Source organism: Protomyctophum parallelum (assembly GCF_964188405.1).
Source record: "Protomyctophum parallelum genome assembly, chromosome: 3".
Lineage (NCBI taxonomy): Eukaryota > Metazoa > Chordata > Actinopteri > Myctophiformes > Myctophidae > Protomyctophum > Protomyctophum parallelum.
Genome location: NC_139698.1, coordinates 1,135,155 through 1,147,654, shown reverse-complemented (window position 1 = coordinate 1,147,654; position 12,500 = coordinate 1,135,155). Strand labels below are relative to the sequence as shown.

The following is a 12,500-nucleotide window of genomic DNA, read 5'->3' as shown; positions in this document are numbered from 1 at the left end:
CCGCCTCCATGAGGCGTTGTACCCCGTCCATTTGCATTGGCCTCAATTTCCCAGAAGCCCTAGCAGCCCACAGCATGTGTCGACTTCCAGTTTCGTCGTCATAACATGAAGGTCTCGTCTCCAGATCGGTTTACAGTGTAGTCATCTTATCGGACGCTCTGAATCCAGAGCGGTTTACAGTGTAGTCATCTGATCAGACGCTCTGAATCCAGAGCGGTTTACAGTGTAGTCATCTTATCAGACGCTCTGAATCCAGAGCGGTTTACAGTGTAGTCATCTTATCAGACGCTCTGAATCCAGAGCGGTTTACAGTGTAGTCATCTTATCAGACGCTCTGGATCCAGAGCGGTTTACAGTGTAGTCATCTTATCAGACGCTCTGGATCCAGAGCGGTTTACAGTGTAGTCATCTTATCAGACGCTCTGAATCCAGAGCGGTTTACAGTGTAGTCATCATATCAGACGCTCTGGATCCAGAGCGGTTTACAGTGTAGTCATCTTATCAGACGCTCTGGATCCAGAGCGGTTTACAGTGTAGTCATCTTATCAGACGCTCTGGATCCAGAGCGGTTTACAGTGTAGTCATCTTATCAGACGCTCTGAATCCAGAGCGGTTTACAGTGTAGTCATCTTATCAGACGCTCTGGATCCAGAGCGGTTTACAGTGTAGTCATCTTATCAGACGCTCTGGATCCAGAGCGGTTTACAGTGTAGTCATCATATCAGACGCTCTGGATCCAGAGCGGTTTACAGTGTAGTCATCATATCAGACGCTCTGAATCCAGAGCGGTTTACAGTGTAGTCATCATATCAGACGCTCTGGATCCAGAGCGGTTTACAGTGTAGTCATCTTATCAGACGCTCTGGATCCAGAGCGGTTTACAGTGTAGTCATCTTATCAGACGCTCTGGATCCAGAGCGGTTTACAGTGTAGTCATCATATCAGACGCTCTGGATCCAGAGCGGTTTACAGTGTAGTCATCATATCAGACGCTCTGGATCCAGAGCGGTTTACAGTGTAGTCATCATATCAGACGCTCTGGATCCAGAGCGGTTTACAGTGTAGTCATTTAAGCTGTGTGAATGTGTGTATGAATGGGTGAATGTAATGCACAATCTATGTAAAGGTGTATGAATGTGTGTGTGTGTGTGTGTGTGTGTGTGTGTGTGTGTGTGTGTGTGTGTGTGTGTGTGTGTGTGTGTGTGTGTGTGTGTGTGTGAATGTGTGAATGTAATGCACAATCTATGTAAAGGTGTGTGAATGGGTGAATGTAATGCACAATCTATGTAAAGGTGTGTGAATGGGTGAATGTAATGCACCATCTATGTAAAGGTGTGTGAATGGGTGAATGTAATGCACAATCTATGTAAAGGTGTGTGAATGGGTGAATGTAATGCACAATCTATGTAAAGGTGTGTGAATGGGTGAATGTAATGCACAATCTATGTAAAGGTGTGTGAATGGGTGAATGTAATGCACAATCTATGTAAAGGTGTGTGAATGGGTGAATGTAATGCACAATCTATGTAAAGGTGTGTGAATGGGTGAATGTAATGCACAATCTATGTAAAGGTGTATGAATGGGTGAATGCAATGCACAGTCTATGTAAAGCGCCTTGGATAAAGGCGCTATACATACATTTACCATTTACAACAACGTAAACACAGCAGCGAGATCTGTGAGCAGCTGTGACAGGAGAAGGATGTCAAATGAAATACAAGCACCTTAAGAAATACAAACCATTGTGTGTTTATCAAATATGGATGTATATTGTATATTATCTCTAATCTTTTTATAGTTTCACAGGATGGTCTAAAGTGTCAACGTAACACAGCCCTGTTTACACCTTTATTTAATTCCTATTTATATCCAATATGTATTTGTAAATACATCTTATCTTGATTGTCTTGTTCCACTTCTGCTTTGGCAATGTAAACGTACCGTTTTCTCATGCCAATAAAGATCCTTTGAATTGAATTGGAGAGAGAGAGAGAGAGAGAGAGAGAGAGAGAGAGAGAGAGAGAGAGAGAGAGAGAGAGAGAGAGACTATAGGATGCATTACTCACATCACCGCCCGTATTTCCTCCTGGCTCTATCATGTAGGTGTGATTCCCATCAAAGAACATCCCACTGGACGAACGAGAGAGAGAGAGAGAGAGAGAGAGAGAGAGAGAGAGAGGGGCGGGTGTTAGAGAACAGACCAAAATAGTTTATAAAATAAAATAAACTCATACAATATTAATGTGTTCTTCTTTTAATTTAACGACATACCTGTCAGTCAGACACACACACACACACACACACACACAATTTACAATTTAGGCATTTAGCAGACGCTCTTAATCCAGAGCGATTTACATTAAGCAAGAACAAATAGCACTATGCTATGCATATGTACTATGACGTGCTATGACTACATACAATGCAATTATAGTGCTGTCTACATAACATGTTATAAGTCTGTATCAAATGCTATCTAAGTCTACAGAAATGCTATCTAAGGGGTTAGGGTAAGTGCTATGGGCCATGATGGAGTCTGAACAGGTGGGTTTTCAGGCTACGGCGGAAGACACACACACACACACACACACACACACACACACACACACACACACACACACACACACACACACACACACACACACACACACACACACACACACACACTCACACTCACACAGGTGAAGGTGGCAGACAGTGCATAACAGATTTTAAGTGTCTGTTTACAAGAGACTTGTGACAAGTCTGAATGTCTGAATGTCCCTGACTGCGTGCGTGCGTGCGTGCGTGCGTGCGTACGTGCGTGTGTGCGTACAGACAGCCATTAATTAACTTCATCAGAAGCTTTTAGAGATTAAATCCACACACCTTCAGTACACACACGCACACACGCACACACACACACACACACACACACACACACACACACACACACACACACACACACGTATCTCTCTCACCTTCAGCTGTGGAATGTCAATGGACTTTTTTTTTAAACCCCGATAAACATTCACTCCTCCTCTCTCATCCCTCTCTCTCTCTCATCCCTCTCTCTCATCCCTCTCTCTCTCTCTCTCTCTCTCTCTCTGTCTCTCTCTCTCTCCATCTCTCTCTCTCTGTTAGAGCCATTTTCTATTTATGATTATTTGTATTTATTCAGATTTATTATTGCCTGCTCTATGAACTATGTTTTTGTGGTTATTTAATTATTATAATTATGCTATGGATTTGACATGCTGAATGGAGGTTTCCCCTCCCCTTTTGAGAGAGGATTTGTAGGTGCTAGGGACCTGATGACATATAGGTGACTCCCTGCTGGGAGAATGTGACATAGACGGGGAAGCTCACAGTTTGTTGACCGCGCTCACAGGCTCTTTATTGTTTTATTTGAATACAAGTTTATGTTATGTGACGGAGAAATAAATATGATTTGTTCTGACAAAACAATCCGATCTCCGCGAGTATTTGAATCAAGAGGAGAGGCGACGCGAGTTATACAGCAACAATAGACTGCAACACCACCCCGACAAAACAGTGGCTTTATTTGTTTGTTAAGAAAGGCCACGATATTAGTCAACAAACTCCGCATGGTGCGGTAGTAAAGGACGGCAACATTTCACAACTACAAGCGGCTTGGAAACGGCGACATTGACGACAAACCTCACCTTGGACTTGAAGTTGTTTCCCCAACGGGCCGTGAGTAGTAGCCTAGCCCAAGGCTATAAAAGCCAAACAAAGGAGCTGCTGCTCAAAATTATGAATGAAATGTCGCGCCGATGCGCTGTTGCTTTATTGGAGTGAATTAAACGAAAAGCAAATGTTGCGCGCTGATGCGCTGTTGTGAAATGGATGCGCTGAAATTAATTGGAACGAAAAATAAATGCTGCGCTGATGTTGGGAAATAATAAAATGGATGCTTTGAAATGAAACTAAATGAAAAGCAAAATGAAATGAATTGAAATGAAATGAATTGAATTGAAATTAAATGAAATGAAGGAATGCTTTGCATACAACTGACAAATCAAAGGGAGGTTCTCAAATAAAGTCTTTGATCAAACTCAAACTGTGTGGAGAACGTTATATCTAACAATGGAAGAGGAGGTGGTTTCTGTTGACCCCGCCGCAGCGGAGGATGATGTTAAATCACTAAGTGGAACGCGCAGAGGGAAACTTGGTGTTTGCACTCGTAAAATGAGAGAGGTTCAAACTTTGCTCGTACCGGGTGGAAATGTGAAAGAGGTTCAATATGATGTTGCCTCATTTAAAATGTCACTGGATGAATTCATTCACTATCATGGGTTGGTTCAAAATCTCCTGTCTGACGAGACAAAGAAGGATGATAATGATGCATGGTATGAACCAAAACTAAACTTGTTTCACGAGTTCTTGCATGAAGTTGACATGTGGGTAAATGAACAAAAACAACAAATGACTGTGGAACCCCATGACAGCGCCTCAAATGTGTCAAATGAGTCAAAACGATCAAAAGCAAAATCAAATAAATCTACCACTTCGTCAGTCAAGTCAGCCCGACTCAGGGCTGAGTCAGAGAAGGCTGCACTCCTTATAAGGGCATCAATGTTAAAAGAAAAGCAGGCTCTGCGAGCCAGAATGGAAACAATGGAACTGGAGATCAGCCTGGCTGAATCTGATGCCAAATTAAAAGTCCTGGCGGATTTTGAATCCAGTTCACAACCACCATCAGAACTGCTTAAATCACAACCACAAATGCCACAGTCAAAATCACATGATGCCATGAATGAGTATTTGGAAAGTAAAACCAAAAATGCAAATGCAACAATTTATTCACCTGGAGCCAGACAAAAAACAAAATTTCAAGGAATGTCAAACCGTGGCCCAGGCCCACCAGAACCACCAGTAGCAACTCACAGGACCCAACAGCAGCAACCAATGGGATTTGGGACAGGAACTGGAGTGTCAAACAATGACAACTTCTTGACTGTAATTCAGAGGCAAAATGAGATTGCTGATTTGCTGATTGTTCAGCAAAAAATGACATCACTTCCCTCTATAGAAATCCCAGTTTTCAATGGCGACCCTCTAAATTACCAGGCATTTATGAGGTCATTTGAACATTGTATTGAGGAAAAAACAAAAAGCCGCCAAGATAGGCTATATTACTTGGAACAATATACCTCCGGGCCTTGCAAAGAATTGGTTAGGAGCTGTCTTCACATGAATGCTAACGAAGGCTACATTCAGGCCAAAACCCTGTTAAAGAAGCATTTTGGTGATGACATGAAGATTGCAAGCGCCTATATGGAAAAAGCTCTGAATTGGAACTCTATTAAATCAGAGGATGGAGATGCATTGCACTATTATGCACTTTATCTGAGAGGCTGCTGTAATGCAATGAGAGATTTGGAGGATATAGAGGAGCTGGATAAGAACTCTAGCCTGAAACTGATTGTGTCCAAGCTGCCTTATAAATTAAGGGAAAAATGGAGAGCAACAGCTTGTGACATTTTGGAACGGACTCATAGGAGAGCCAGATTGACCAACTTGGTTAAATTTATGGAGAAGCAGGCTAGTATACTGCAAGACCCGCTTTACGGTGACATTAATGACTCACCTGCCAATGTGAAGACTTCAAGACCCAGAACTACTGTGGAGTCTAAATCTAGCAGATCTACAGGCAGGGGGAGTAGTTTTGCTACTACAGTGGCAGTAACTGACAACAAAGCTGAAAAGTCACCCAGCAAAAGCAACATGCTGTCTGGTGGATACGACTCCTCATGTCTCTACTGTACAGGCAAGCATCCTTTATCTGAATGTCAGAAACTGAATGCACAGGAGCATGAAATTAAAGTTCAGTTTTTCAGAGAAAAGGGCCTATGCTTCGGATGTTTAAGAGTAGGACATTTGGGCCGTAATTGTAGACGAAGAATGACCTGTCAGATTTGTGAGGGCAAACACCCTACTATTCTGCATAGAGCCAAACCAGAGATGGCCAAATCTAATAGGGCAGAACAGCATGTGAGGCAGGAGGAAGCATCGTCTGTCACCATCGCTCTGGTGTCACTTGAAGAGGGTGAAAGAACCGGGGCTGGTAAAGACTGCATACTTCCTATAGTGCCAGTTCACGTGAAACTTTGCAGTGGAAATAGGAGTATACTCACCTACGCCTTCCTGGACCCAGGTAGTACAGATACATTCTGTACAGAAAAGCTCATGAGGCAGCTTAAAGCTAAAGGACGCAGAACTGAGGTTCTCCTGCAGACTATGGGAACAGAGAAAACCGTGAAAAGCTTCGAGCTGACCGGCCTAGAAGTAAGCAATATGGAAGGGGGTACATACCTAACATTGCCCAAACTGTACACCCAAGACAAGATACCTGTTACAAAAAGAAACATACTTACCCAGACGGATCTTGATGAATGGCTTTATCTGCAGGAGATCAAGGTCAGAGAAATTGATGCTGATGTGGAGCTTCTTATTGGAGTGAATACTCCAAAGGCTATGGAGCCATGGAAAATCATCAACAGTCAGAAGAACGGCCCCTACGCAGTGAAGACATTGTTAGGATGGGTGGTGAATGGACCACTTCATGCTTCCACTGCTGTGGATGAGAAACCTATGGCCTTAGTGAATCGCATCTCAATTGTTCGCATTGAGAACCTTCTCAAAGAACAATATGCTCATGACTTCCCAGAGAAGGAGTATGATGAGAAAAGGGAGATGTCGGTTGATGACAGAAAGTTCACACAGATTGCATCCAGTTCTGTTACACTCAAAGACGGTCACTACCACTTACCTTTGCCCCTGCATGATCGGAATACCATCATGCCGAACAACTACCAAATGGCTGAACAACGAGCATTGTACCTCAAAAAGAAATTAAAAAGGGATGAGGTCTATGCAGCCGAGTATAAGGAGTTCATGAGTGACATCATCAGGAAAGGATATGCGGAAAAGGTACCACCAGAAGAGCTACACCAGGAAAATGGCAAACTGTGGTACATACCACACCATGGTGTCTACCATAAACGCAAGAAAACTATCCGTGTGGTCTTCGACTGTGCATCATCCTATAAAGGTACATCACTCAACAAGGTTCTCCTTCAGGGCCCCGATCTAGCCAACTCGCTCATTGGTGTCCTGCTCAGGTTCCGGCAGGAACCCTTCGCTGTTATGGCAGATATTGAGGGCATGTTTCACCAAGTGCGTGTTAACGAAGAGGACGTAAACCTGCTCAGATTTCTGTGGTGGCCAGATGGCGACACCAGCAAAAGTTTGGAGGAGTACAGAATGAGAGTTCATCTCTTCGGCGCTGTATCTTCTCCGACCTGTGCCAACTTTGCTTTGCAAAAGACTGCAGATGACAACCGTGAGAAATTCGATCCAGAAATAGCTGACACAGTCAAATCAAATTTCTACGTTGATGACTGTCTCAAGTCTGTAGCGACAGAGAAACACGCTATACAGCTTGTTAAAGACCTGAGACAAATCTGCTCTCTAGGTGGATTCAAATTGACCAAGTGGGTTAGTAATAGTCGAGAGGTTCTGGCGTCTATCCCTAACGATGACAAGGCAAAACAAATCAAGAATTTGGATCTTGACAGGGAGAAGCTGCCTAATGAAAGAGCCCTCGGTCTGTACTGGGACATTGAGAGTGACATATCGTTAGCCTCATAGGATAAATGCCTAAGTCATTTTTTGGCGAAATTGAGATTTCTGCATACAGGTGATCTCCTGGGGCTGCTGCATCGTTCTGGATCATCGCCTATGTCCTCAGCCAATCACAAAGCTCACAATCTTCAAAAATGATGATCTGCCTAAGTCACTTGTGTGATTTGAGCATTTTTACGTTGCCGCCTAACTCACTTTGTGTGACTTGGGCATTTTTACATTGCATACACAGCAAACAACAGTTACTCTAATAGACCCCCAGGTGTTTAGTATGGAGTTAACATTACTCTAACAGACCCCCAGGTGTTTAGTATGGAGTTAACATTACTCTAATAGACCCCCAGGTGTTTAGTATGGAGTTAACATTACTCTAATAGACCCCCAGGTGTTCTGTATGGAGTTAACATTACTCTAATAGACCCCAGGTGTTCTGTATGGAGTTAACATCACTCTAATAGACCCCCAGGTGTTTAGTATGTAGTTAACATTACTCTAACAGACCCCCAGGTGTTTAGTATGGAGTTAACATTACTCTAACAGACCCCCAGGTGGTTAGTATGGAGTTAACATCACTCTAATAGACCCCCAGGTGTTTAGTATGGAGTTAACATTACTCTAATAGACCCCCAGGTGTTTAGTATGGAGTTAACATTACTCTAATAGACCCCCAGGTGTTTAGTATGGAGTTAACATCACTCTAATAGACCCCCAGGTGTTTAGTATGGAGTTAACATCACTCTAATAGACCCCCAGGTGTTTAGTATGGAGTTAACATCACTCTAATAGACCCCCAGGTGTTCTGTATGGAGTTAACATTACTCTAACAGACCCCCAGGTGTTTAGTATGGAGTTAACATTACTCTAACAGACTCCCAGGTGTTTAGTATGGAGTTAACATTACTCTAATAGACCCCCAGGTGTTCTGTATGGAGTTAACATTACTCTAACAGACCCCCAGGTGTTTAGTATGGAGTTAACATCACTCTAATAGACCCCCAGGTGTTTAGTATGGAGTTAACATCACTCTAATAGACCCCCAGGTGTTCTGTATGGAGTTAACATTACTCTAACAGACCCCCAGGTGTTTAGTATGGAGTTAACATTACTCTAACAGACCCCCAGGTGTTTAGTATGGAGTTAACATCACTCTAATAGACCCCCAGGTGTTCTGTATGGAGTTAACATTACTCTAACAGACCCCAAGGTGTTTAGTATGGAGTTAACATTACTCTAATAGACCCCCAGGTGTTTAGTATGGAGTTAACATCACTCTAATAGACCCCCAGGTGTTCTGTATGGAGTTAACATTACTCTAACAGACCCCCAGGTGTTTAGTATGGAGTTAACATTACTCTAATAGACCCCCAGGTGTTTAGTATGGAGTTAACATCACTCTAATAGACCCCCAGGTGTTCTGTATGGAGTTAACATTACTCTAATAGACCCCCAGGTGTTCTGTATGGAGTTAACATTACTCTAACAGACCCCCAGGTGTTTAGTATGGAGTTAACATCACTCTAATATACCCCCAGGTGTTCTGTATGGAGTTAACATTACTCTAACAGACCCCCAGGTGTTTAGTATGGAGTTAACATCACTCTAATAGACCCCCAGGTGTTCTGTATGGAGTTAACATTACTCTAACAGACCCCCAGGTGTTTAGTATGGAGTTAACATTACTCTAATAGACCCCCAGGTGTTTAGTATGGAGTTAACATTACTCTAATAGACCCCCAGGTGTTTAGTATGGAGTTAACATCACTCTAATAGACCCCCAGGTGTTCTGTATGGAGTTAACATTACTCTAACAGACCCCCAGGTGTTTAGTATGGAGTTAACATTACTCTAATAGACCCCCAGGTGTTTAGTATGGAGTTAACATCACTCTAATAGACCCCCAGGTGTTCTGTATGGAGTTAACATTACTCTAACAGACCCCCAGGTGTTTAGTATGGAGTTAACATTACTCTAATAGACCCCCAAGTGTTTAGTATGGAGTTAACATCACTCTAATAGACCCCCAGGTGTTTAGTATGGAGTTAACATCACTCTAATAGACCCCCAGGTGTTTAGTATGGAGTTAACATCACTCTAATAGACCCCCAGGTGTTTAGTATGGAGTTAACATCACTCTAATAGACCCCCAGGTGTTTAGTATGGAGTTAACATTACTCTAATAGACCCCCAGGTGTTTAGTATGGAGTTAACATTACTCTAATAGACCCCCAGGTGTTTAGTATGGTAACATCACTCTAATAGACCCCCAGGTGTTTAGTATGGAGTTAACATCACTCTAATAGACCCCCAGGTGTTTAGTATGGAGTTAACATCACTCTAATAGACCCCCAGGTGTTTAGTATGGAGTTAACATTACTCTAATAGACCCCCAGGTGTTTAGTATGGAGTTAACATCACTCTAATAGACCCCCAGGTGTTTAGTAGACATGTATTAAAAAATGCCTAAGTCACAGATTATTTTCTTGAAAATGGCCTAAGTCACTTTTTTTTGTTATGGAATGACTCTCATGTTTATCTTTTTGTAAAAAACATTTTGTTAACCCCTCAGGAAACCATTGTAAAAATCTGCATTAAAAACTCTTACATACTTGCGAGAAAATGTGTTTTTCCTTATTATCCGAAAATCATAAAAAATGACTTATGCATTTATCCTATGAGGCTAACGATATTCAGTTTTCGTGTTGCCGTTAACAACAGCACCCTTACCAGAAGGTCAATACTCTCTACTACCAGCTCGGTGTATGATCCCCTTGGTCTTCTTGCACCGTTCATTTTGAAGGCGAAGCAAATCCTTCAGCAGCTCTGTAAGGACAAATACGGATGGGATGAGGTCGTTCCAGTGGAACTGTCAAAACCATGGCAGCAATGGCTCAAAGATCTAGCCCAGCTGTCCAGGTTTCGAATGGACAGATGTGTGAAACCAAAAAACTTTGGTCAAGTGGAAACTGCAGTATTGCACCACTTTAGTGATGCAAGCGAACAAGGTTATGGAACTGCAAGTTACCTGAGGCTCACAAATAGCAAAGATGAAGTTCACATTGCCTTTGTGATGGGGAAATCAAGAGTCACTCCTCTTAAAGTGATAACGATTCCCAGATTGGAACTCACTGCGGCGACACTGGCTGTAAGGATGGACAAAATGCTTCGATCAGAGCTCCAAATAGAGCTCCAGCCATCCACCTTCTGGACTGACAGCCAGTCTGTGTTGAAATATCTGCGAAACAAGACCAGGAGGTTCCACACCTTTGTGGCCAACCGGATTGCAGTGATCCATAACCTGTCAGAAGTTAGCCAGTGGAGGTTTGTCGACACCAAACAAAATCCCGCTGATGATGCATCGCGAGGACTGAACATTGACTCCTTCCTCAGTTCTGAAACATGGCTTCAAGGACCAGAGTTTCTGGGAAAATCTGAAGCACAATGGCCAAGAACTCCAGAGTTTGGATCCGTTCTCTCAGAGGACCCTGAAGTTAGGAAAGAAGCGATTATTTTCAGTATTGTCACCAATATCACAGACAAAACTCCAACAAGCAAGCTCATTGAGTACTACTCGTCATGGCACAGCCTGAAGAGAGCTGTAGCCTGGATGATGAAAATACGGAAACTTCTTCTGGAGATGACTCAGAAGAGGAAAGAGACTTACTCACTCAGGTCAAGTCACAAAGTAAAGTCACTGAAGGACCAGATGCTCCGGTTGAAAATGGCTTCAACCCCTGCACTTTCAATGGAGGACTTGGAAAATGCTGAAAACGCCATTATTTGCTATGAGCAAAGACAGCATTTCAAGGAGGAAATGTCCTCACTGGAGAGAAGAAAACGGTGCAGTAAAGGAAGCTCCATTTACAAGCTGGACCCTGTCATTGACGCTGGAATTCTGAGAGTGGGAGGAAGGATTAGGAGGATGGCTATGCCAACTGAGATCAAACATCCAATGATCCTACCTAAACTTTCTCATGTCTCTAAATTGATAATGAACCGCATTCACCAACAAGTTGGACATGCTGGAAGAGGGCACATGCTCTCTAAACTTCACCAGAAGTATTGGCTGTCTGGTGCAAATTCTTCAGCAAGGAAGATCATCAGAAACTGTGTTTTCTGCAGACGACTACAGGCCAAAGCCGGTGAGCAGAAAATGGCCGATCTCCCCTTAGATCGCATAACACCTGATCTTCCCCCGTTCACCCACGTGGGTATAGACTACTTTGGGCCCATCGAGGTGAGACGTGGCCGTGTTCATGTCAAGAGGTGGGGAGTAATCTTTACTTGCCTAGTAAGCCGTGCTGTTCACCTGGAGGTTGCCAGTCACCTGAATACGGATGCATGCATTAATGCTCTTCGTAGGTTCATCTGTCGCAGAGGCTCAGTGAAAACCATCAGGTCAGATCATGGTACCAATTTCATTGCAGCACAAAAGGAGTTGGAGGAATCCGTGAAACCGCTGGACAACGACAAAATACAGAAAACTCTGCTCAAAAAAGGAATTGACTGGATATTCAACCCTCCCTCAGGACCTCACCACGGTGGAGTGTGGGAGCGGTTAATTCGACTGGTCAAAAAGATTCTCTATTCGGTCCTGAAAGAACAAATCCTGGACGATGATGCTCTACACACAATCTTGTGCGAGGTCGAGGCTGTGATGAATGATAGGCCCATCACAACAGTGACAAACGACCCGAACGATTTGGAACCCCTCACACCAAATCATCTGCTCCAGTTGAGAACAAACCCAATCATGCCCCCAGGGCTGTTTCACAAAGATGACCAATATACAAGGAGGAGATGGAGGCAGGTACAATACCTCGCCGACCTGTTTTGGAAACGTTGGACCAGG

At 43.3% G+C, this 12,500-nt stretch overlaps 1 protein-coding gene across 1 annotated transcript in view; it reads right to left on the bottom strand.

The window, feature by feature from the left end:
• Positions 1-12,500, bottom strand: part of adam22 (ADAM metallopeptidase domain 22) — a gene marked incomplete at both ends in the record, with an annotated part of 172,867 nt that overhangs the window by 120,926 nt on the left and 39,441 nt on the right. The window contains 1 exon segment of the mRNA XM_083761268.1: positions 2,068-2,131. Coding sequence (XP_083617394.1) covers positions 2,068-2,131 — 64 coding nt within the window.